Genomic DNA, 26,705 nt, shown 5'->3' with positions numbered 1-26,705 from the left:
TACATAAAACCTTGTCTATAATTAGACAGAAATGTGCTCTATTGACAACTCTCTGTTTTAAACAGAAACAACTTGTCTCCCCCGGCGAGAGTTAATGGGTGCATGCTGCTTCATAGTCAACTGTCATGGAATACCATCTCGTCGTTTTTCGGGCTTTTTTTTTTTGGCTTGCATTTCAACATGTCAGCTGCTAAATTTTCGTACCTTGATTTGCTTAATTTTTCCTTTTTCTGAAAAAGAAAAATCTTTTTACCGCATATTCTTGTATTTTGATGAACTTCTTAAAAAAAAATCTTTAATATCTTTTTACATAGGAAATACAGTATGAATTTATCAGACACACACATACTCTCTCTCTCTCCCTCTCTCTCTCTCTCTCTCTCAGTCTCTCTCTCTCTCTCTCTCTCTCTCTCTCTCTCTCTCTCTCTCTCTCTCTCTCTCTCTCTCTCTCTCTCTCTCTCTCTCGTGATAGTGATAGTGCAGAATAGAACAAAATTTTGCAAAATGCATGTAACTGTTAAAGTTTCTATTGTAATTGTTAAATCTTTTAAAGTTCATGGTTCTAAATTAGTGAGTTGTATAACAAATATTTAGAATCGTCATTAAAACACACACACAAAAATAATTCCGGAACATACAGCGATCTCTATTTGACTAGTAGTTGCTCAAAGTCTTAATCTTCAGGGTGTTTAGAATGAGAGTCATTTTTTGCTTGTAAAATAATACTTCTATATGACTTTGATTTTCATAACACATTATTCTTTACAATGTGAAATCAATTTTAATATTTAAAGTTTATTAAGAAAAATGCAGTGTAAGTACGATGAAATATTTATAACAAGAAGAGCAAGTTAAGGAGACATACGTGTATCAAAATACTTGATCTATGCTTCATGCTTAAACTGAGTGGTGTGTAACTTGACTTTGAAATTATTTACAGGCTTGAGAACACTAAGAAGCTTTACACGCATCCCAAATCTACTACAAAGGTACTGTAATTGTGAATTAAAATCGTGAACAATGAAACTATTTCAAAGAACGATGCATTTACTCAATAATTGAATTGTCTTGATTTCTATTTTACAAGCACATTCATATTTACTCAATACTAAGAGTCAACTGTACATTTTTTAGGTAGTTTAATATTGACAATGCATAAATTTGCTGTATTATATTCCAGAATTTGCCTGCTAAACCAATTAGTGCATTCAAAATGAGTCTTGCAAAATGTTATACAACGCACCATTAATTTTGCGCTAACACAACTTCACTACTCTTGCCATCCTGCTCTCAAGATTTTGATCTGTGGGTGTAATGTGTGACAGCACCACAGGGTATTGTGTGAAAATGCAAAAAGCGAGTCATGTAAAATTGCAAAAGCATCACGATGTGTTGTGCAACATCATGACAGTGAGTTGTGTGAAATTGCAATAGTGCTACAATAAGTTGTGCAAAGTTGTATTACTGCTACTGTGTGTTGTGCACAGTTGCATTAGCATGAAACTATGTTGTGCAAAGTTGTATTAGCGTATTGCTTGTTGTGGAACAGCAAGATGGCAAGGTGGTTTTTCACAACATGCTGTTCAGCTTTTGCAAATGCCTGTATCCAGACATCATACAAAAGTGATATAATTGCTGCCTTGTAAGAATAAAAGTATTATTGAGGGAAAACTTCTAACTGAGGAACTTCCTATCATGATAATTTCATATTTAGTAAAATTAACATGTGCACTTAATTATTTAATGTTCTAAATCATAAAATCTGTGAAATGTGTTTTTTCACTTTCAGAGCAAGTGGTTCATGGCCTGCAGTATGTCAAACCATCCACACTAGTCCATTTTATAAAGCAAGTTACAATCCTGAAAAAAATGAAGAATATGCCTTTTTCTATCAGTCAGAAGACAAGTCCGATTTTCCAGATTTCAATACAATTGTTTATCCACCACAAGATCCCTCAGAACCTCCCCGACCAATTGTGAGTTATTAGGCCAAAATAAAATTATTGTTTGTCTGGAATTGCCTCCCTCCTCATTGAAATACCTCCTGCTAATAAAATTTTATTAGCAAAAAATAAAGAATTTTTTTCCATGGATTTTTTTTACCCATTTTTAATTAGTTTAACTTCAAGTTCGAAAAATAAAAAAAAAATCCCCCTCCCTCCCTCCCTCCTGGGTCTAGAAACCTCCAGACGGCAATTCCAAACAAACATTTTTAAGGATGGCCTTACATATGCTTACTCTTTAGAAGTAAAGTATTTAAGAATTACTGTATACATGCAGCTTACACCTTTATTACACACTCACTCTTACACTTAAGTCATTTTCTTTCCTTATTATAAGTTATAGAATAGAATTAATTGCATTTAAATCAATCGTCCTTGGCACGTCCGTGAAAGGAAAGAGTTATTTACTTAAGTTGGATGTGATCTTTAAAATCTATTACCAAATAAAGACAAGTAGCGCTTTAATGAAGTGAAAAAGTTATTAATTCAGTTCTTATTAATATGTCTTTACTGTGTCAAGAAACTGTTCAATAACTACAGTAATGCTCTACAACTTCAATTTACTCCTCTAAATTTTCTCCACATTCATATAATATGTCTCTACTTGAATATTAGGAAATAATACATCTTATTCAACCGACATTTTTCTCCCATATTACTGTAAATGCACTTTTTTGAAATTATACACTTATGCAGCTATAAACAGACCAAACATATAAATTATTATACCCTGCTCCAAACTATTCATCACAGACACTTAAAATTTTAACATATTCTTTGTTAAGGCATGCTGTATGGTGGAATTAATTTTTGTACCAATCGAATGTTAACTTCCTGTTAAATGACAACTTTGTTTAGCCTAAGTTTTGAAACAAAATTTAGTGAAAGATTTCTCATCAACTATTAATCGCAGATGCTAGAAATATTAACACACTCTTTGTTTAGGCATACCATACTGTGGGATTCATTTTTGTACCTGTCAGACGTCATGTTTTTGTTAAATGTTGACTTTGCATATTCTGTATATTCACATCAGTGCAGGGGTATCATTAGTGAGCGTTGGCTCACACATACATTGTACATGTATCTTGTTTTATAATGCTAGCAAAGATTATGATATTAAATATGACTTGTCAAAACATGTTTTCTTAACTTTGATATGATTTTTCTCTTTTGTCAAATTAATTTCACTAATTTTTTAATGTTGGTATCAGGAGTATTTTCACGAGACCCGTGATTTGAGATATTCACAGAAGAAGATGTGGAAGTACACAGCAATGGTAACAATTTACTGTAAAAATTTTAACAAGTAGTTTTTACTTTTAAACTGGGTTTTATTAATAATTCCTGTAAAATTGAATGTATTTTAATAAATATAAAGTTATAAGATCTATGTCAAATGCTAAATTGTACTTTGTAGTGTTATACTAGTACCAGGGCTATTCTCTATTGTATGAAGCAACTCCTTCTGGGTCCTGACTTGACTATTTTCAGCAACATATCATATTTATGTTGATTTAAATACTAGAACTAGTAGAATATTAATCAAGTTCAGAAACTGCAAAAACTAATGTAAATCGACATCCATCTGATATTTAATGATTTTGTTACCATTTGACAAATGAACAAAATTTGTAAGATGTCACAAAAATTATTTAGTCTTGACTTTTTGTCACCATTCATGTCCTGCCCTCAAGATAATACTTTTAAGGGTATATGCATATATTTATTAGGATTAGTTTTCATATAAATGTATGTACATTATTTTTTTCTATTTAGATAAGAGGATTGTCCATTGATGATGCTATTAGAAAAGTGTCCTTTTTGCCACAGAAGGGAGCCAAGATACTCAAAGATGTAGGTGGCTATATATATATCGTACCTAGCATTCTTTGTAAAATCTAATTTTATCCCACAATATTGATAGAAAGTTGTTTATTATCAATAGAATCTTTACCTTTGCCTTTTTGTTGGCAGTGTTTACTGGAAGGTCAGAAGATAGCAGTGAGAGAACATGGCATTGAATACCCCTCTAATATGTGGATAGGTATGTTTCAGTTTTATGTATGCTGTAGATGTAAAATGGCATTAGCATTGAATATCATAAGTGAATAGGTCAGTTTAAAAGCTCAAGTTTCCTTATTTTTATCTTTGATCCCATATATTAAGTATTCCTCAAAAAACTTGATTGTATTGAAAATCATTTTGTTGAATGCAATAGCATTTTTACTAGGAAGCAAACACCTTCAGGTATCACAATATCATACTTGTCTTAGATACTGCAATATAAACCTGTAAATAAAAGTTCATGAATGAAACTTAATTGATAAAAAAAAAACCATTGATATAATAACTTAATAACTGTCTATCATTTCAAAATTCATATGAAGACAAAATTTTAATGATAGACAGCATGATTTAATACTAGTGTAAGGACTATGTTCTGGTGCTCCTACAAAAAGCTTCATTTAATTATAGAATTAAAAAATTGATTACATAACACTAATCCTCTTTGCATTTCTGCACATCTGTGGCAGAGTTAAAAATTAAAAACATGCAAGGAGTATGTTTGATGAACCTATAGCATGTAATTGATTACCGGTAGGTTTACAAAAACATTTTTAGCTCACCGAGACGAAGTCAAGGAGAGCTTATGCTATACCCTCGGCGTCGGCGGTGGCGTCGGCGTCGGCGTCCGGACCTGGTTAAAGTTTTTGTTGCAGGTCCTGTATCTAAGCTATTACTTGTCCTATCTTCACCAAACTTGCATGGATGATGCATCTGGACCTACTTATGGACTTGAAAGACTTGGATGCTGAATCTGGGTCCTAAATTTCAGATGCTGGAGGAGGTTAAGGTTGTTGGACCAGGTTGAAGTTTTTGTTGCAGGTGCCCTTTGATAGCAGTATCTTAGTTACTGCTGGTCTGTACTTCACCAAACTTGCATGGATGGTGTGCCTTATGATACTGATGCACCAGACAGGCTTGAGTGCTGAATCTGAGCTATAGGTTTCGGATGCTGGAGGAGGTTGAGGTTTTTGGAGCAGGTTAAAGTTTTTGTTGCAGGTGCCCTCTGATGATTATATCTTAGTTACTACTGGTCCTAACTTCACCAAACTTGTATGGATGGTGCGTCTTATGATACTGATGCACCTGACAAGCTTGAATGCTGAATCTGTGCAATAGGTTTCGGATGCTGGAGGAGGTTAAGGTTTTAAGAGCTGGTTAGATAAAGTTTTTGAAACAGGTGCCCTCTGATGATGATATCTTAGTTATTACTTGTCCTTACTTCACCAGACTTCCATGGATGGTGTGTCTTATGATACTGATGCACCTGACAGGCTTGAATGCATAGTCTGGTTTCGGATGCTGGATAAAGTTAAGCTTTTAGGAACAGGTCACATGTTTAATAGATGATAGTACTATTTCAAACTTGCATAGTTGATTTAACTGTAATATGAATGAATCGCAGAGGTAGCTTCAGATGCAGAGCTTGATCTCCATTATCAAGGATGCTAAAAAATAAATCTTAGTTATTACTTGTCCTAACTTCACCAAACTTGAATGGATGTAGTGTCTTATGATACAGATGCACCTGACAGGCATGGATGCTGAATCTGAGCCATAGGTTGCGGATGCTGGAGGAAGTTAAGGTTTTAATTGCTAGTGCCCTCTGATGATGATATCTTAGTTATTACTGGTCCAAACTTCACCAAAATTGCATGGATGATGCGTCTTATGATACAAATGCACCTGATGGGCTTGAATGCTGAATATGAGCCATAGGTTTCGGATGCTGGATGAGGTTTAGTTTTTTGGAACAGGTCACATGTTTTATAGATGATAGCTTGCATAGTTGATTTAACTTTATTATAAATTAAATGCAGAGGTTGCTTCAGAAGCAGAGCCTGATCTCCATTATCAAGGATGCTAAAGAAATCTCCTACCTCACTCAAACCAGCTCGATAGATAGATGTGTTTGTTGATAAATGATATAACATGATTCCTATGATAAAGTATTGTATGATATGAAACAATATTGTTTGATATGATACAATATGATATCATATGTTATATTATAAAAAGTCATATGATACGATATGATATTGTATCAATTTTTTTTATATTGTATGATATGCTTATGTATCATGATATTGTTATGTATAGTATTGTATATTATGATACAATATTGTATAATATTATATTGTATTTTTAATTTATTATTTTATCACATGATACAATTACATAAGATATTGCAAAATATTATATTGTATCCTATGATACAATATTGTATATTCTATAATATTGTATCATACAATATTGTATAATATGATATTGGTTTCAGTAATATAGAATTATATCACATGAAATTGTATTATATGATATTGTAATATTATATAATATTGTATCATACGATATTGTATGATATGATATTGGTTTATATGATATATTATCATATCACATGAAATTGTATTATATGATATTGTAATATATTTTATTGTGTCATATGATGCAATATGTATAATATAATAATGTATTTTATAATATTTTACCATATCACATAATATTGTATCATTTGATAAGATACAATGTTGGAATCAAATTATATTGTATTATATGATATAATATCATATAATGTATCAAATATGTTTCAGTGTCATTCAATACAATATCATTCTATATTATACAATATAATATCATGATTCAGTGTTATGATGTATTATGTAATATGATATTGTAATATGATACTATATTGTATTATATTTTATGATATTGTATTATGTGATCAAATACAATAAGGTATAACACAATACAATGTCATATCATACGTTACAATATCAAATCTCATTATTGTTTATTACGGTATTTTATTTATTATGATGAAATATGACATGATGCAATATTTAATTTTATATCATTGTATTGATTAACATATGAACATATGATTATCATAAAAAAATTTATCAGATGATATACGATATTTTGTCAAAACAGAATCCATGAATATCCAAGATCATAAAGTATGATTTTCATATAAAATGATAAAGGTGGTCTTATGAAGGTGATGTCTCATAATGGTGATGCTCCGTCTCGGTGAGCTTAGTAATCTATGATTACCTATGTTTATATATTATCTTAATGTTTGAATATTAAATCACCATATCAAAGTAAATGAAGTTATTTATCTCACAAATTATCCGTAGGGTCTTAAGGAAGGAGTCTTTTCTGGTTTTCGACTTGTCAAACGTAAATTTAATTAATTGTTCATTAAATCAAGATGAAAGGAAATTTAAATAGTATATTTTTCTTTCTTTTTTACTATCATACAACTTGGCATAGAAAAATGTAATCAATGTTTAGAGTGGAACAAGGACTATATTTTTGGCGTAGGAAAATATCACATGTTGCGCAATTCAGAATTGCTGCAGATTATATATATATAATGAGTCTGTTTTAGCATTTTAAAAACAATAACAATAATGTTGGATTTTTTTTTACTAATGTGAACTAATAATGTAATACTTGGGTTTCAGAATATGTTTTTAAAATATGATTTGCCTATCAAATAACATTTTTATAAGCTTTTTAAAGCACCCATTCTATACATTGATTTTTGTGAAAAAATCACTAAAATCAGTTTTTCTCTCTTATGAAACGGTCAATATATTAGCTTTTCTGTCAATTTATATCTTTCTATAAAGTCTTCATAATACATATAAATTAGAAATATTTTATTATTGGAAGCATAAAAAAATAATCAAAATTTCTTTAAAATTTAAGAAAATTAGAGGAAATGCGGGCTAAGCAATATCAATTTTAGTATAAATATTTATTCCAATTTAGTAGTATAAGCTGATAGACACTCTCATGGTCTATGATTTCATTGAAGATTTGAATCTTCAAATCTTAAACAAATGTCAACAGAACTATAAAGAGCTACACTTATTTTTATCAATTTTTACATTGAGGAAAAAGGTAGTGACCTTGACTAGACCTTTATCCAATAACAAAAAGGTCAAATTTAATTAAACTGATAGAATCATTAAGTAATATGATCCGTTTGACTGTGTCAAAATTTCATGCATTTCTTATTATAAGAAGTATGTTTGATAATAAAAAGACTCCTTCCTTAATGCCTTCATATACTTCTATACTGTATCACATGCACTTGTTTTCACTATTTCATTTTTTTGGTACAGAACATGCATATTGTAACAAAGGAAAGATTTTATACACCATGCGATTGGCGTTCAAGTATCCTGCCCGAGTGCGGACCCGGTATTGCCATGTGTGTATTGTGTTTCGGGAAGGAGCCCCGCCAAAAGAGTACTACCCCTCAGAGGAAATGACAGGGTTTGAAAAGATGGAGGATTACATAAAGAAACAACGAGAACGACGAATATTATTTTCACTATAAATAAATTTTTTAGAATTTCCTTATACTTTATTTTTCTTTATATCTAAAGGTAATAGGGCTTTATATTTGCCTTGTGTTTTATAGACCACTCACTGGTATTTAAACATGTACAATGAAAATGATATTGGTGTTTTAGTGCATATTGCAAAATTAAAGTTGCACATTTAGTGACCAACTTACTTTTCAATACATTTGGCCAGTATTGAGTTTGTTTAGTCTTAATCTGACCAAAGCCAGACCTCTATTTACGCTACCACATATGCGACATATCAAAACCTGGGAGCAGATGGGAGTTCTAATTTTAATTAGAGTCATTTGGTTAATTTAAAATGAGTAAACAGATCACATAATGTACAACATAGGTAACATTTGAAAGGAGGATACTTAAAAAATAACTCAAAATATTTTCACATGCTGTAATATTTTTTTATTCATTTTAAATAGATTCTTAATGAACAAAAAATATATGTTTGAGTTTTCCTGATCAGAAATTTGATGTATAAAAAGATTTAATTATTTTTTAGATATGCTGAATGATTTAATCAAAATTGAAAAACAATTTTGCTCTATAGTGGTATACAGTATATCTGTATCTAAACCAAACTTTATTTATACATGTAGTATATAATTAATAGACGTAATATTCCAGATTAATGTAATACATTGTATTGAGATTGCATGTGGCTTCTCTGACCTGAAAATACAAAGGAAGAACTAGGAAAGGTGTATATTTCATACAACAAAGTGAAAGATTCTAAGAGTTGAAAAAGAAAATGAATGAGTTGGTTAGGCAAAAAAACCTACTAACCCTAATCTTGCGCATCTATGCTTAACAGGATTTTTAAATAGATCTTTAAACATACTAGTGAAACATTTTGTAGTTGATGAGATCCAGTGGGATTGAAGGTTCTTTCAACATGGCCTCCGGGACATCTTGGTAGGTAGCACAGTTGGTCTTTTTCCTCCATTTAACAATATCATCAATGACTTTCCTTTTGTACTCCATCCACTTTCTGTTTTTCTCAAATTGCCTAGCGAGTTCTTCGGTTGAGGGTATGAGGTTTTCCCGATTATCTCGCATCGATTGAATGACCGTGTAATTTAAACTGAAAGTAACCGCGTTAAGGGAGATAATCTCTACTTTTCCCTTGGCTATGATAGAAGTGTCAGTAAGATCCTCACCTGGAAATAAGAATGTTTAACTCAGCTCACAGGGATTACATATAGAAACTGTTTCTTAAAAACTTTTTATCATTAATTCAGACGGTTAAGTTACACTCGTTAGATTCAAATAAAATAATAAGACAATGAACATATTCGTTTTCGATAGAAAAAAAATTGTTAATTTCATTAAGTAATATTGATTGGTAATTTTAAAATTTATGTTTACTGCAGAACAATATTTTCTAGTGTTCCACATTCCATGATATTTATATTTACCAACACCGAAGTACTCCCCTGCGGTCAGTGTGAGTACTGTCAGGAAGTGATCCTCGGGGGTGAGGCGACGCAGACGACGGCCGTAGGGCTTGTTCAGAAACTTCTTGGGGTCGGCTTTATCAGACTTTGACCCCTGTAAAATGAGATCCGGTCGCAAAAAGGGGGACACACAGCGCACAAATCCCACTTTCTTGACTATTTCGCATTTTCCTGCGCGGATGAAGTAGACGTGGTGGGTCAGCCCGGGAACGTTTCCGTGGATCACCTGGGGAAAATGTACATTTATATTGATTTCTGTTTTAGATAATGTAATTGCTGAAATTATGTTAGTGCACTATATAGTAAACTAAAATGAAATTGGTATGCAAGTCATTGCGCCCACCCGATTATTGGAATATTCCCTGATTTCTGACATATCCGCCATCTGTCGCTTTTGATCTTCTGACATCTTTTCAAAGTAGACTGACTTCTGAAAGAAATCCAGTCGTTTGTTCCAGGAATCTTCGTAATCCTTTCTCAATATCGAGTTAAACTCACCCTTGCTCAAACTAAGAAATTCCGAGTCGCCTGTATATACATGTATTAATATATAACGAGAATTTCATAATGTACATGTACAATGTAATATCAGTATTCACGTATTGGAAGATCATTCTGATTCAGTCTTTGGGTAAATACATTTTCAATGAAAAATGTTAACTTGCAAAAAAGTTACCTTTGCAAATCACCGTAAAATTTCGAACCATGTTTCTAATCAAAGCCAGTTCTCCAAAGGTGGACCCTTCATTGATGTCGTACAGGTGCTGGATGATTTTGGAGTCTGGAACAGAAAATGGCCTTATATACATGTATATATAATATTACCACTCATCCTAAAAATAATGCTGCATTTGCATACTTACACAAAGCAGAACCTCGTTAAAATTATTTTTGTATACAAGTATTCCAAAGAATTCAAACTCTATGAGTCATGACATAAATAAAGACATGATCTTGAATAAAACGTAATAAAAATTGCAACGTCTTTCCCTTTAAAACCATTTGGGGTTAATCTACATGTATGTGATGTACGTGTGTCTAGTAATTTAGTATTTTATATGGTATAATGATTACGGACGTCGTAGAAAAGCACATAACCCGGGTTAATTGATATATTATCAAACAGCACGTAAATAATTCACAGTCGTAGTGTAATGGAGAAAAATGCGACAACCTTTTTATGAATTTTTTAATCTTATGTTAAGTTTGGGAAGCCATGAACTCACCAGATTTACAGGTATCAAAAATTCAAACATCTGAAAGATGTCGATATAAAGTCACTGACGGAGTCGTCTATATAGCTACCATCCTCATCAGCTTTTTAGAAAACTACGCATATAATCTGATGAAATATTGAAATCCCATTTGTGTTATTGAGGCTACAAAACTTAAACACAGTGCACTTTGCAATTGGTGAGATAACCACGAAAAATATGGAAACCCTTTTGCGATACATAGAGAAAATTGACCATAGTAGGGTTTCACTTGTCACAGCATATCATCCCGTCCTTAAACACATTGACTGACAGCATCCTAAAAAGGAATTGCCCATTCTTTACAGGAATGAGAAAATGACAGACCTTTTCAATGATCCACAGATGGCTGCATATATCAAACCTCTGAAGAACATCAAGGCACAGTACTTAGTGAGAGCGAGATTAGACAACTCATTACCCAACGGTGGCTTAAAACTTGTTCCGAGGTCAGATGCCGTTTGTGCAAGAACAGCACTGAAACGAACAGTTTGGTATTCTAGTCCCATTACGGGTCCCAACAACAAAATATCGGGTAGCACGTCTTGTCGCACAGACAATAGTATTTACATCTCATCATTTATAATTAGGTTTACTCTAATTAATACGTTAGGAAAGCATGTGACATCCGCATAATAATCAGACACGACAAACAAACAAAATAAAAACCAGCCGCAGAGCATTTCAACCTTGATGGTCACTAAAGTCGTAATTATTGACCATGACCTTGCATTGGACGAACACGGAGAGGAACAGCACAGGGAAGTTCCGGTTGCACTGACTAAATTATTCAAACCTGACTAATTGTCCCGATTATTTGACGATTAATTGTTCTTGTCGTTAGCTATTTCTATAGTGCTTTATTTATTCAGCTTTCTGTCTAGTATCTTTATGGTAGATCTAACAGTTTGGTGATCCACTTGTACCTTGTTCAAAATCTCTGTAGAATCTGATTTTGTTTAGTGTACATAAATCTCCTACCACCATTTTTTTCTTAATTTGTTTTCTTAAAGTTTTTTTCTGTTTCTTTTATCTAGAACTATATTACCCAAGTTTCCTGTCCGAGAAATGATAATTTTAGTCTTTTACTGTAAAACATGTACATGTTGAACCTTTTGCCTCAACTGCAAAAGGAGTAAATGCTACGGTCGTGACACTGCATAGGTAGGGGAGTACACCAAACTTAATCTATAATTTGTCTATTTCTTATCCTTCTGACTTTTTGTCATAAGATATAATAATAGTGTAAACAACGTTTTCGCTGAACATTGTGTGAACAATGTCAGGAAAATTTGAAATATTACTTAATTTGATGAAAACCAGTATCCTGAATTTATTTCACATATATTTTATACTTTTTGCATTTATTCTAATCTGTACAACATTACAGTACATTTATTTACATATCTTAGCTGTTTTAGTCTTCTTTCCTCATTACATGTAATATACATTCAACAAAACTTTTAAGTGTTCACCATGATAAATAAAATAACTTTAATTTTTAACTAAAATTACGAGATAAAATGATGTGTAATTTTCAACATTTGGTAACTGATATGCCTTTTCATCAAAGGCACATATGAAAAGGGGAAACACTGAATGAAATCAATTACCCGTGACGAAATGTCAGAACATCAAATTGCTATTTTTCATTGGCAATTTTTTGGGATTGACATTAGTCTTTAGTGAGAGTTTAAAAAGAAACAAAAAACATTGAATATGGCAAAATTGATCTTTGAGAAAACAGCCGGAGCTGTTGGAATATTGGTGTCTGCATTGTTTCTACGACAGACTGTACTCACTTTATTTGCTGTTTATTTTATCCACAACATTGTTTTAAATCCGAACGAAACGTTATTTTGATATAATTTTTCTCTTCCATAAATGCCAAACAGTACAAAATTAAAGCTCTGAAGGAAATTCAATCAACCGGAAATGTTTGTGATATTTAATAAAGGTCAATGTCTCGGGTCGTAACAAAAGGTCAAGGTCAATGCATCGTTCTTACCTATTTGAAAATAATTGGGAATCAAACATACCGACAGCAAAATATATACTTACAATGTATTTCATACAGTAAATACATAATACTTAGTAAACACTGAGAACTTTCGTTCAGTGTATATATATATATATATACTAGACTTTGACCCGTGCGTGCACGGGTTGACATTGCATATCGGACACTTACGAATAGGTACATCGACACAGTTTATTATTGAAATTTGAATAACAAAGCTATAAGCCTACAATAATGGTATTAATTTCACTACACTTTCCTTAGTTTGGTAAATCTAACTGTGTCTCGGGAAAGGCAATCCCCACAGTTAGAATGCCTCCGTTATACCCGTAATGTAGCAGAAAATTGCAGAATCGCTCCGGAACGATTATGGAGAAAGTTAATGAAGTTGCCTTGAAAATAACAGTCAAATTCATCACAACAAACCTTTTTCAGACTGCAAATACCTTTTATCTAAAAATTTTAATCCACAGAATGGAAGAATTCAACACTTTTTCACCAATGTACACGTATTTTCTTTGTAAAACTGGGTCCGTAGGACATTATTCATTTTTACGATAAAACATATTCTATCTTCACTCTAACAAATATAATGTAACTTTTTATGTAATCAAATATTTTTGTCATCACGAAGACAAAAGTAATTAAGTACTTACATGTACTTGAAATGTATATTTGTTATTTTATACTTTCTCTCATAAGAAATCATTAATATATATGAACAGAATATATAGCAAAAGTCCAATGAAAATTTACCCGTATATGTTTTATCATTCATGCAGATGTGATATTGTGGAAACGTAAACTAAAGATCCCGTTAGCGTGAATGTATTGCGCAAGCGCAAGATTGTAAAATCCAAAAAATCCAAGTGATTTCCGGGAATTTTTGAGGAATTTTCGTTGATTATTAATTAGCGAAGCTTAACTGAGAAAAAATAAAAACAAATTGGTAATCTTCAAGTACCAATTATGTTTAAAATATATAAAACAAAAGACAGTATTCTTCCGATTTCTCGGTATTAAAGACAAAAAATTCGAGTCTATTATTTTAATATAGTAGTATAGATACGTGCAGTAATAATTTCACTTACTAGTTCTAGGATCTATGTCGGTTCTTTGCACGGATGCATAACCGGATATGACGAAATACATTCTGGATCCCAAGTCTCCTTGCCGTATGATGATCCTGTCATTTTCAAACTGGTCGTACCAGACTACCTGTGCCAGTTTTTCCTTCACAGAGCGGGAGTACTTGGTGAAAAACGGCAAACGATATATAACTTCCTGTAATTAAAAAAAACCCAAAAAACATTTTAATTATTTTCATGTATGCATAGTAACTTGAAACAAGTTGTGTTGTAATGGTCATGGTGTTAATGTAGAGGAAGAAAAAAATTGAACTTATTTTTCTGATAACATTAATCAATGATATTTGCATATCGTTCAAAAATGTCATTTTGAAGAATATAATACACTTTATCCATATTGCTGAATATAGCGAGACGAAATCTTACAGTAAGGATTCGAACATCATCTGGAGTTCTGTGACCGATTGGCTTCCACAAAGCAGTTCTAGCGCTGGTCGACAATCCCCCGTAAGTTGTTGTGGCCGCTCTGAAATAACTAGGATCAAACGTCAAATGCTCTTTTTTGGACTTTCTCTCATCTTGCCGCTTTTGATTTTGGCATTCGGCAAGGAGATCCACTTTGACCTTTTGTCTTGTTACCCGCAGCAGATGCAATACATTCATTATTTTTCTGATGTATCTTTTAAGTGTGTAATGAGTCTGTATAAAAAAAAACCCAAAACAAACAGTAGAATCTTCAACAACGAATGTATTAAACTGCAGGCAGCCTAGTATTATTTAAAAGCAAGACAATTATATTTGTATGTATTTGCTCTTACTTGTTCTAGAGTTGAATGAACAAAAATTATTGTCTATTGACATGTTTGGCTTACCGGCTTGATATAATCGACTTTGACAGGTTGTTGGGGATCCGCTTTGCATTTTTTCTTACCCGACTTCACTCGACGCAATGTTGGTAAAATAGGTATTGTCTACAAATAAACAGGGAAGAAGTTCAACAAATGGATAATATTTGAATATGCTTGATAGATGTATTGAATAATTGTATTCTGTGGCCATCACTCCAAAAGGTGTAAAAGAAGAGCTACTAGTAGTAAATTGTAAGAACTTGTTTCTGATCCTTTTGAGTAATCAATAAAATATGTTCAAAACAAAGATAGAATGGGGAACTTTTTTGTTGTTAATATAATGTGCATGGTTTTTTTAGTTGATTTTAATCAACTCTCCTATGCAGTTACTATGGCAAACCGAAAGTGAAACAGTGTTTGGACCTAAGCGCTGACAAGACGTAGATCTTAAAAATAATAGATAAATTCGGTGTACTTTATGCTGTACCATTGTTTTTCAAATGAAAAGTATCTATTAATACCTTGAAAATAGTCAGAAATTATATAGTACGAACAAATCAATTGTTTTTGTAGTTGCATGTATTCCTACGCTAGAGTCTCGTTCAACCAGACGCTCCGCTGTCTCCGTAAAACTCCGACAAGCAGAGAGTCTCTCTTGGTAGTCGGAGATTAACGGAGACAGCCGAGTGTCTGGTTGAACGAGACTAGAGTTCAATATTGAGACGAAACATTTCGATTACTGATACACAGTTTGATGGAATTAATTCTATCTTTAAATATTACACAACATGATTCATATGGGGTTTTCTCGAAATTCTTGTCGGAAAAGTTCGAGAATTCATATTATAAAGATTTGCATAACATATCGTTGATTTTAAAATTGATAATAATCAATACAATCAACTCCCAACAGTTCTTCAGTACTTTGATTTTTTTATGGGTTTGTCGGATAGAGTTTGTTTGGTTGGTTTTTTTTTTTTAATCTGAAAATTTAATCATTTAAGTCAAATATTCTTATTTATTTATGACTTATTAATATAAATTGATCTGCCTAATATTCGTATTATAATTTAATTCTGGTTGTAACGCGCTTTCTGATTGGCTAAAAAATTATTTTATATCGTATAAAGAATGTTGCCTACATCATAGTAGGAATAACGTCAAAAACGTATCAATACGCCTGACGTTACGTTTGAATTTTCAACAATTTTACGTCATTTTAAAGATCAAATGACCGTTTTTATCTACAATGAAAAGTGAAAAAAATTATAAACAATGAATTCGCGGTTTATAAAGCGTAAACTGTCTAAAACCATTTTATATCGTATAAAACAAATAAATATTAAATTCATTCCTTAAATACCTGTAAATACACTCATCGGGTAAAGGTTTATGACCACTTTTTGGTGATTAGGTGTCTGACCTGACAGTTCAGGTAAATTGCTTCAAAATATACAATGGATTCATGAGAGAGAAAAATATTTTTTAAGAGAATATACAAGCATAGAAAATCACAATTACATTTCTTGAAAATTTCCTACTGGACATTTATTTTATTAATTTTTCATTCAAACCCTATCATAATTTAAATGTCTAAGGGAAGTCGTTAAATTTCGGCAGGAAATTGAAAATATTCTGTAAGATTTTTGCCTCGAGGGAAATTGTTTTCCAATATGAAGTCATCCTATCTAAAAGGAGGATAGTCCAATATCATCATCAAAAGTGATTTTAACTAATTACCTTTAGAAGGAGAGGCTGTATCAAGGTTTTAACAAAGTAAAGATGCTCACAGCTTTTAAATTTGAAATTGAACTTTTGACCGGTGTTAGAATAAAAATTCCGGCACTTTATTTTCCCCTATCGAAGAAAAAACAGGTAGTTATTTTTCATATGAAGAAGTTATGCACATGTATCATTGTAGAATCGCTTTGTAATAATTCCGTTTGATTATGCTACAAAAAATAAATAGCCCTTTACATACATGTTGAGTGATTTTGGACGCTGAAATCGGCCTTGCTACAATATCTTCGGAATGTTCAGTTCCGATGGCCAAGGACGATGCCGTGCGCAAGCTCGTAGGGAGCTCCGTGTCACTAGCACAAATCTCATTTAGCTGGGGCAGTAACCCGGATCTGGAATGGGTGTGGCGCTGGACTGTCGTGGTCGAGGATCTTTTCAGTTCCACGCCTTCTGATGATGTGATGACGTAGAAGGGACCCTTGTCCTCTCCTCCTTTCTTTGGTTGGTGTTTTTGCTTCTGCTTTCTTCGAAAAACACTTTTTCTTCTAATCCTTTTGAGACTTTGATCAATATCAGACTCTCGGACCACATTACATTTTTCGCAACTGTCATACAACTTCTTCTGTTGAATCGTTCTGTAAGTTTTTGGTTTAAATTTTGCAGTCCCGCGTATGATTCGAATGGAGTCCCTATCGTGTTTGAATTTTCTTGGCACTTTCCCATCTAGTACATGATCTAGATTAAAAGAAGACTCGCAATTCTTTGCTGTTTCATCATCACACAGGAGCGACACCGCTTCTACACTACAGACGCTGGTAAACCCAGCCCTAGAGCTCCGATTATGGGAACTGCGGTTGTCCTGTTGCATCCATTTCCTAGAATCTGGGGTCTGCCTGCTTTTACACCGCTCTGGAGTCTTACGGGTATCTGGAGCTATAGTATCTTTTTGTTTGGCCTTAGATTTCCCTTTTGATTGTTGTTTGTTGGGTTCTTCATTTGAAGCCTTATTTGCATTGTTCTCAATACTCTTGTATTCGACTCGTTTGAAAACTTCTCCATATCGATCATGAAGGCGAGTAATTCCTGCAGATTTTGTTTGTTCCACCCATTCTAAAATGCGTGCTTGTGCTTTCAAGCGAGCTCGTTCATGAACATCTTTCGAAAAAGATCGAGACATTTTTACTGATGCTGTTATAATCTATCAATTTATTACCTAGAGACACAATACGTCATAATACCCGATACATCAAAAGTATTGATTACGTCATAATGTCCAATACGTCACAAGTATTGATTACGTCATAATGTCCAATACGTCACAAGGAATAGTCACTGCAAGACTTGATTGATTATTATTTTTATATTTAAAATGATGATGCCAAATGGTCTTTAAAGAAGTACAAAAACATTTTAAAAGGCTACAATCAGTATTACAAAAGAAAAATCAATAAAAACTAACAACGAAAAATATTTAGATCGGGTTCGAAATTCATATTTAGAAAAAAAATAAGACGGAAGGTCACACGTGCTTATTAATATCTGAATATTATTGTCGTAAGTATTATTTAGGCTATATAATTTAATTTCTTATCGATTCATTATTGGTAGAGGGAAATACAAAAACGCTTTAGCTCTATTGTTCATTGCGCTTGAAAAGGTTATAAAAAACCCCCAAAAAACTTGAACTATTGCGTCAACCATACACAGAGATGGATGTAAAGTAAATTCGAGCTGATCTCACGTCACAGGCATGAGATCAACTGGAATTTACTTGTTTGAGAAGTTACATGTCTGAGACATGAGATCAACTGGAATTTACTTGTCTGAGAATTTACATGTATGAGACATGAGATCAACTCGAATTTACTTTACATTCATCTCTGTGTATGGTTGACGCAATTATTTAAGTTTGCTATTTTTTATCTTTTCAAGCGCAATGAACAATAGGGCTGAGACATGAGATCAACTCGAATTTATTTTACATCCAACTATGTGTATGGTTGACGCAATAATTTAAGTTCACCATTTTTTATCTATTCATGAATCAAGCGAAATGAACAATAATGCTAAAGCGTTTTGTATTAGGCAGGGCTCCATCTAGATACAATCTGGACCTCTCTAAAAGATCTACAAAAGAGAGAGCTAAATTTCTTTTGTCTGGTCATTAAATTAATTGGCAGTAAAAATGACGTAGGATTTACCCAATGATTTTCCATGTATATTGACATAGTCTACTATATTTTTTGGATCTAGAAATATCAATCATTCTGTACTAGCTGCAGGTCTGATATCATCTCTTCACTTGCCTTGGATAGTCTTTTAAACACCATCACCAGTCCCGTAAATTCATGTGGTGCACTTTGTTTACATGTAAAAATGGTGACTCTCGATCTCGGTGTAAATTCAACATACGTGATTTTCCGAAGTTGGTAGCGTGTTTCGGAGAAAGTCTGAGGCAAATAAAGAGGCGATATCAGTAGTAAGTTGCATGAAGAATTTAATGGTTCTAATTGTTTTCACAGAATTTGCGTATAAATAAGGTAAATCAGTCCAAAACTAGCACACGTTTTTCTGCGCAATAAATATACAATTTTTTCAATGGGTGGCCCTGTAGCTCCCAGGTCCTCCATCCAAATTTTTTCAGACCGGGAGCTTCAGACCTGCAGCTAATTCTGTACAGTTTCATTTTAATATAGCAACTTATTTTGTAATGCCAGCGAGATTCATCGCAAGAGACGTAAGTCAAATTTAATGTCTGAATTCAGTCAAATTCAGTTTTGACGCATCTTGCTGAGATTACTTGTTGTGATGCTGATCATTGTTACATCACAGGGCTCTGGAATTTTATCAATAGATCAATAAGCTTTTAAAATTGAATAAGGCGAAAGGATAATATATAATCTGAGATTATCTCCTCTGATATATCATCTCATTGTCTTACCATCGAAACTGGCAGATATAACAATGTTCCTTTATGTCCTCTATGTACTTTAGATATAGAAAATGAATATCATTTTATATTGAAATGTCCCTATTACTGTAACTTAAGAGAAAAATTCCTTAAGAAGTTTTATTATATTAAACCCTCTGTCTTTAAATTAATTATATTATTGTCAACACAAAATGTTAAAGATTTGTGCAATTTAGGTAAATATATTAAGAATGCTTTTGTAATCAGAAAACTTCATGTATAAACTTGCCTTTTTCAACTGACCAGTACATGTATATGTATTGTAACATGTGTATATTAATTGTATATGTCTATGAGCTGTACAGCTGTTGACCAATAAACATTACAATACAATATATACATGTATAATTTCAAACTGTGTAAGGAAATATTCGCCCCATTTTATTTTCGCACATTTCACCCTCGTTGTCAACGGGAAATTAAGACTAGACAAATTCTAACGTCTCAAATTATCTCTCTTTAAACATAACTTATATGGTCAAATTCAAGACAGGGCAAAACTTTTTGCAAGGGAAGAAGGGAAAAAATTGCACAAAATAACACAGTATTCAATACAAAGTTGGAGTGACAATATACAATTATTACTTTTTTTAAGGTCAATATGATGATTAGCTACCCAAAAAGTACAATATTCACCGAGTAGGATGTTAGGTGAATTTGTACTACGCGGGTAGCTAAATCATCGTATTGATAAAAAAACCCAGCAATAATTATTTTATTTTAAGATTCAGCGACGAGTTGATACAGACATATTAAATTGAGTATTATCAAGCAAAGATTTTAGTTTGAAGCCATAGCTGAACAAATTGAGAAACATGAAATTTCATTGGACAATCCACTTTTAGTCCAATGTAGAGAAAATCAAATGTTATTTTGACATCCTAGGTCACGTGTGGGTGAATATAACATTCTGGGTTTTTTTAGACACTCATCACAGTTGGATATGAGTCAATCAGAGAGCTAGGAATTAATCAGTTATAAAATAAACAGTTTTATTCACAAAAGGTTGAAATGGATACTAAGTAGATATCTTGCATGCATGTAGACTTAAATATACTAACTGTATTAGGGAGTAATTCATATTTTTAAAAAAAAAACAGAATGCGAATTCAAAACTCTACTGGTTTCATTAGTATCTCCTGCAGATATTTATTAAAAATAACGAGTTTTTTTTATGGCATTCTGTTGAATCTTATTATTTAATAGTTGTGTTGATTATCTTTACACGTTTTAAATTAAATAATTGATATTATGTTAACTTTACAGATACCATGGATTCTGGACAAATAGATCAGCAACTTGCACAAGATCTAGAGGTAAAACTAAAAACATCGATCATGGCAATATCAAATGAGTCCATAATAACTGCACTTAATGTAGTTTGCTTTGATTATCCAGAATCTCAAGTAGACTGTACAATACACTATGATGAAAGAAATTAAATGAACTCTTTATTTCAGCTGGAGCGCCAGAAAGGCAAGATTCAACAGGAAATATTCCAGAAGAGTGAGATGTGTTGGGACATGTGTGTCGGCTCAATGTCTGCCAAGTTTGATGGCAAGACGGAGAGTTGTATCGTGAACTGTGTGGAGAGATATGTGGACACCGCTGTAGCGATCCAAAAACGCTTTCAGGAGAAACTGTCAATGGGACGGATGTGATAATGGCATTAGAAGCTGAAGACTTAAGAATGAATTTGTCACATTTTGATATGAGGCATTATTATGAATACCTTTGGGCAATTTAAGTACATGTACTTTACCTATTACATATTTTACATCGTTATTGGAGTACAATTTACCATACATGTAAACTGTACAGAAGGTTGTAAAAAGGTCTCATGACATTGTAAATGAAGCATTAAAATACCTATGTATTCAATGAAATATACATTTTGTATTTGTATATGAAAACAAAACAAACCAATTGAAATTGTAAATTGTGTGAAGGCTATATTGAATATTAATTTGAAATAGCTGTCCTAAATAAGTGAGCTGAGCCTTTGATTAAAAGTTTGATATCTTTAGAAAAGTGTAATTCTCACTAGAAACATACAAATGGGCTTTCTAAATACCTGATGAAAAAAACACATTTCTACCAAGATATTAACAAAACGGTTGTGTGGTGACTATTTGGATTTGTATGTGAACTTTTGAAATATTCTTTGTACAGCTCACATCAAAATACCACTATTGCAGCTGAGAAGAGAAAATTGAATACAAACAACTAACTCTTTAAAAACACTTTACTAGACATATTAGAACTCTTTGAAAACACTTAAGACACATAGAACTTTGAAGAAGAAGAAATCTGCTAAATCTGCAAGGTTATACATAGGGTTAAAGGGCACCTCGTGACATTTAAAAAAATTTAAAATCACATTTAAGAAAAACACATGGAGGACAAGTGGTTTAGCTGAAATTATAAAAAATAAATTTGATATGCAATGATTATGTAAATCCCAGGGTATGGCACAGAGGTATCGGGTGCGTTCGCCCTATCCACATGTTCGCCTTAGTCCGTTCGCTCTAGGTCCCTTCGCTCTATAATTATCGTTTGCCCAAATAATCGTTCGCCTTAAACCTCGTTCGCTCCTTGTTTATAAAAAAAACCATATCATAAGTTATTTCATTTACTTTTAACTTAAAACTTGTTAACTTATATTAATTTATGATATGTTTTTCCTTCATGAAAAAAGACGTAATTGTAAGATTTTATTGCCGTAAATTGTCGATAACCGTCTTCTTGTTTTAATAATGATTTGCTTGGTGTTTTTTAAACAATTAAAGAATTTGAGACTTTAATTGGCTCATTCAGAAGCTTAGCAGATGATTTTCACCTATTCTATCTTTAAAGAATTTACATAACACAATCCTTTGATCTCTAAATGAGATATATACGGAAGTGGAACATGTAACTGTATCAAACTACTGTCATCCATGGTGATTATTATGTAGAAGTAGAAATTAAGGGCGGTATTGTTTTCATTAATCATATATGTATCTTTCAAAATGTTTAAATTGACCAGAATACACAAAAATATATAAATTAATTAATCCTATATAAAATTAAGGCGAACGGACACAGTGCGAACGGCGTCAAGAGCGAACGGACCTAGGGCGAACGAAAACTAGAGCGAACGGCGTCAAGGGCGAACGAACAGACACCCCCCCCCCCCCCCCCATTTACCCACACGCATGCTATTGATAAAAACAGATTCTTTAATTAGTGCATTATGCCATGTATTAAAAAAGTCAACCTGAATATGACGTAAATTAATCATTTATCATGTCTGAAGTGTTATTTATATAGTATATAAGCAAAAAAAAAATTAAACATTACGGCATTAGAGATAACCTTAATAACTGGATCAGCGACTTTCTGGGAGAACGAAAACAAGAAGTAGTCTTAGAAGGAAAGCATTCAACGTCATCGACCGTAACATCAGGCGTCCCTCAAGGAACTGTACTGGGACCGCTACTATTTCTTCTGTTCATAAACGACATGCCAGAGAACATATCATCAACAGCCAGACTATTTGCTGACGATTGTCTCTTATACCGAACTATCAACAGTATAGAGGATGCTAAAGAACTCCAAAAAGACCTGGACACTCTTCAAAGATGGGAACAAACCTGGCTTATGGAATTCAACCCAGACAAGTGTGAGGTGATCAACATAACCAACAAGAGATCACATGTGTACCATGACTATAACATCCATGGAAAGATATTAGCTCATGTAACCCATGCTAAATACCTGGGCCTAACCTTCAGCACCAACATGACATGGAACAAACATATCGAATTATAACCAAGAAGGCAAACTCCACCTGTGCCTTCCTGCGACGCAACATCAGCAGCTGTAGCAAGAAAGTAAAAGCCCAGTGTTATACTACCCTTGTCAGACCTAACGTCGAATACGCTGCCACAATATGGGACCCATATACCAAACAAAACATTGACAAATTGGAACAGGTCCAACGCAGAGCGGCACGTTTTGTCAATGGGGACTTCTCAACATACAGCAGCGTATCAAAGATGATAAAAGACCTAAACTGGCCGTTACTGCAACAACGACGCCAAAACATGAAATTGATCATGATGTACAGGATAGTATATAACCTGATTGCAATTCCATCTCAAGTCTACCTGACCCCAGTTATTACCACCACAACCAGAGGACATTCCATGAGATTCATCGTGCCACATGCAGTCCCGGATCAAGACTCACCAGTATTCCTTCTTCCCCTCAGCCATCCGCCTATGGAATACCTTGACAGACACACTAGTAATCTTACCAACGCTGGAGGGGGTCCAGTTGGCGGAATAAGTCGAACACCGTTTTTAACCCTGTTTTAACCTGTAAAAAGAACTCTTTTAAGTGTACAGTCCTTCGCCGCTGCGCGCATGTACAGAGTTCGACAATACTCGGCCAACCGAGGGATGAACTGTATTGAAAGAAGAAGAAATCGAGTAATATGATAGAAAAATAAGAAAACCATTCTATTCTATTTCAATTCGTCAGAGACAAAGGAAAATTGTAAGATTAATTTTAAGATTTTTTTTAAAAGAATATGTTTGAATTTTGTTATAGATCAAATCTATGCATATTTTCTTTCTTCAGAAAAAAAAATATTTTTTCAATCTTTGAAGTTGATAAACGCAAGTTCTATTAACTGCGCTGCATCCGATACTGTTTTCCGGAAACAACATATTTTATCCGATCTAATTCTAATTTTAGGGTTCAGTTGGAATGGTTGATGTTGATGTGAAACCAAAGTCAAGCTACTCAGCAATAAGCTACTCAGCAATAACGAAGTTTGTTTACATTTATCGACTATATAGACGGAATTTTCCGATCCCGATCAAAAAAAAAATTCTAAACAGAGCGCCTAGCGCCCAAACTAGGACTTGTGACACCCTAGTGACACCGGATTCTTGGGGGCACGGGTGTCCCCCCGGGATCCCCGGTCCCAAAACGGGCAATATTAACACCGATTTCTGGCGCCAGGGCGCTGAGTAGACCCTATCATACTGCTAAATAGGGAGTCTAAACTGAGCGCCTAGCGCCCAAACTAGGACTTGTGACACCCTAGTGACACCGGATTCTTTGGGGCACGGGTTTCCCCCCGGGATCCCCGGTCCCAAAACGGGCAATATTAACACCGATTTCTGGCGCCAGGGCGCTGAGTAGACCCTATCATACTGCTAAATAGGGAGTCTAAACTGAGCGCCTAGCGCCCAAACTAGGACTTGTGACACCCTAGTGACACCGGATTCTTTGGGGCACGGGTTTCCCCCCGGGATCCCCGGTCCCAAAACGGGCAATATTAACACCGATTTCTGGCGCCAGGGCGCTGAGTAGACCCTATCATACTGCTAAATAGGGAGTCTAAACTGAGCGCCTAGCGCCCAAACTAGGACTTGTGACACCCTAGTGACACCGGATTCTTGGGGGCACGGGTGTCCCCCCGGGATCCCCGGTCCCAAAACGGGCAATATTAACACCGATTTCTGGCGCCAGGGCGCTGAGTAGACCCTATCATACTGCTAAATAGGGAGTCTAAACTGAGCGCCTAGCGCCCAAACTAGGACTTGTGACACCCTAGTGACACCGGATTCTTTGGGGCACGGGTTTCCCCCCGGGATCCCCGGTCCCAAAACGGGTAATATTAACACCGATTTCTGGCGCCAGGGCGCTGAGTAGACCCTATCATACTGCTAAATAGGGAGTCTAAACTGAGCGCCTAGCGCCCAAACTAGGACTTGTGACACCCTAGTGACACCGGATTCTTTGGGGCACGGGTTTCCCCCCGGGATCCCCGGTCCCAAAACGGGCAATATTAACACCGATTTCTGGCGCCAGGGCGCTGAGTAGACCCTATCATACTGCTAAATAGGGAGTCTAAACTGAGCGCCTAGCGCCCAAACTAGGACTTGTGACACCCTAGTGACACCGGATTCTTTGGGGCACGGGTTTCCCCCCGAGATCCCCGGTCCCAAAACGGGTAATATTAACACCGATTTCTGGCGCCAGGGCGCTGAGTAGACCCTATCATACTGCTAAATAGGGAGTCTAAACTGAGCGCCTAGCGCCCAAACTAGGACTTGTGACACCCTAGTGACACCGGATTCTTTGGGGCACGGGTTTCCCCCCGGGATCCCCGGTCCCAAAACGGGCAATATTAACACCGATTTCTGGCGCCAGGGCGCTGAGTAGACCCTATCATACTGCTAAATAGGGAGTCTAAACTGAGCGCCTAGCGCCCAAACTAGGACTTGTGACACCCTAGTGACACCGGATTCTTTGGGGCACGGGTTTCCCCCCGGGATCCCCGGTCCCAAAACGGGCAATATTAACACCGATTTCTGGCGCCAGGGCGCTGAGTAGACCCTATCATACTGCTAAATAGGGAGTCTAAACTGAGCGCCTAGCGCCCAAACTAGGACTTGTGACACCCTAGTGACACCGGATTCTTTGGGGCACGGGTTTCCCCCCGGGATCCCCGGTCCCAAAACGGGAAATATTAACACCGATTTCTGGCACCAGGGCGCTGAGTAGACCCTATCATACTGCTAAATAGGGAGTCTAAACTGAGCGCCTAGCGCCCAAACTAGGACTTGTGACACCCTAGTGACACCGGATTCTTTGGGGCACGGGTTTCCCCCCGGGATCCCCGGTCCCAAAACGGGCAATATTAACACCGATTTCTGGCGCCAGGGCGCTGAGTAGACCCTATCATACTGCTAAATAGGGAGTCTAAACTGAGCGCCTAGCGCCCAAACTAGGACTTGTGACACCCTAGTGACACCGGATTCTTTGGGGCACGGGTTTCCCCCCGGGATCCCCGGTCCCAAAACGGGAAATATTAACACCGATTTC

The 26,705-nt window shown here is 34.8% G+C and overlaps 4 protein-coding genes across 5 annotated transcripts; 3 read left to right on the top strand and 1 right to left on the bottom strand.

The window, feature by feature from the left end:
• Positions 1-676: 676 nt before the first annotated feature.
• On the top strand, positions 677-8,440 carry LOC105331663 (large ribosomal subunit protein uL22m). Its single transcript, XM_011433943.4, has 7 exons — positions 677-814; positions 941-989; positions 1,790-1,976; positions 3,218-3,283; positions 3,783-3,860; positions 3,981-4,050; positions 8,204-8,440. Exons 1-7 carry the CDS (start codon positions 808-810, stop codon positions 8,419-8,421), a joined length of 675 nt encoding a protein of 224 aa, XP_011432245.3. The 5' UTR covers positions 677-807; the 3' UTR covers positions 8,422-8,440.
• Positions 8,441-8,866: 426 nt separating this feature from the next.
• LOC105331662 (uncharacterized) lies at positions 8,867-18,067 on the bottom strand. Its single transcript, XM_011433942.4, has 9 exons — positions 17,091-18,067; positions 15,134-15,232; positions 14,688-14,960; positions 14,265-14,457; positions 10,577-10,681; positions 10,244-10,428; positions 9,862-10,126; positions 9,285-9,603; positions 8,867-9,115 (listed from the first exon to the last, which is right to left on the bottom strand). Coding segments are annotated over exons 1-9 (2,376 nt in total). The 5' UTR covers positions 18,027-18,067; the 3' UTR covers positions 8,867-9,114.
• A 723-nt stretch (positions 18,068-18,790) lies between these two features.
• Positions 18,791-21,706, top strand: LOC105331661 (mitochondrial import inner membrane translocase subunit Tim8). Of its 2 annotated transcripts, XM_020068671.3 has the most exons (4): positions 18,791-18,843; positions 19,546-19,586; positions 21,087-21,136; positions 21,281-21,706. In XM_020068671.3, exons 1-4 carry the CDS (start codon positions 18,806-18,808, stop codon positions 21,479-21,481), a joined length of 330 nt encoding a protein of 109 aa, XP_019924230.3. In that variant the 5' UTR covers positions 18,791-18,805; the 3' UTR covers positions 21,482-21,706. The 2 variants fall into 2 exon arrangements, with proteins under 2 accessions (XP_019924230.3, XP_065933321.1); XM_066077249.1 differs by lacking the exon at positions 19,546-19,586 and having other exon boundaries at positions 18,825-18,843.
• Positions 21,707-22,288: 582 nt separating this feature from the next.
• Positions 22,289-24,595, top strand: LOC105331660 (RNA-directed DNA polymerase from mobile element jockey). The gene is given in 3 exon segments (XM_066072139.1): positions 22,289-22,306; positions 23,133-23,624; positions 23,627-24,595. Coding segments are annotated over 3 exon segments (1,065 nt in total). The 3' UTR covers positions 24,182-24,595.
• Positions 24,596-26,705: the final 2,110 nt, after the last annotated feature.

Source organism: Magallana gigas, chromosome 2 (assembly GCF_963853765.1).
Source record: "Magallana gigas chromosome 2, xbMagGiga1.1, whole genome shotgun sequence".
Taxonomy (NCBI): domain Eukaryota; kingdom Metazoa; phylum Mollusca; class Bivalvia; order Ostreida; family Ostreidae; genus Magallana; species Magallana gigas.
Note: the sequence above shows the minus strand (reverse complement) of the source record. Positions and strands in the feature narration are given on the sequence as shown.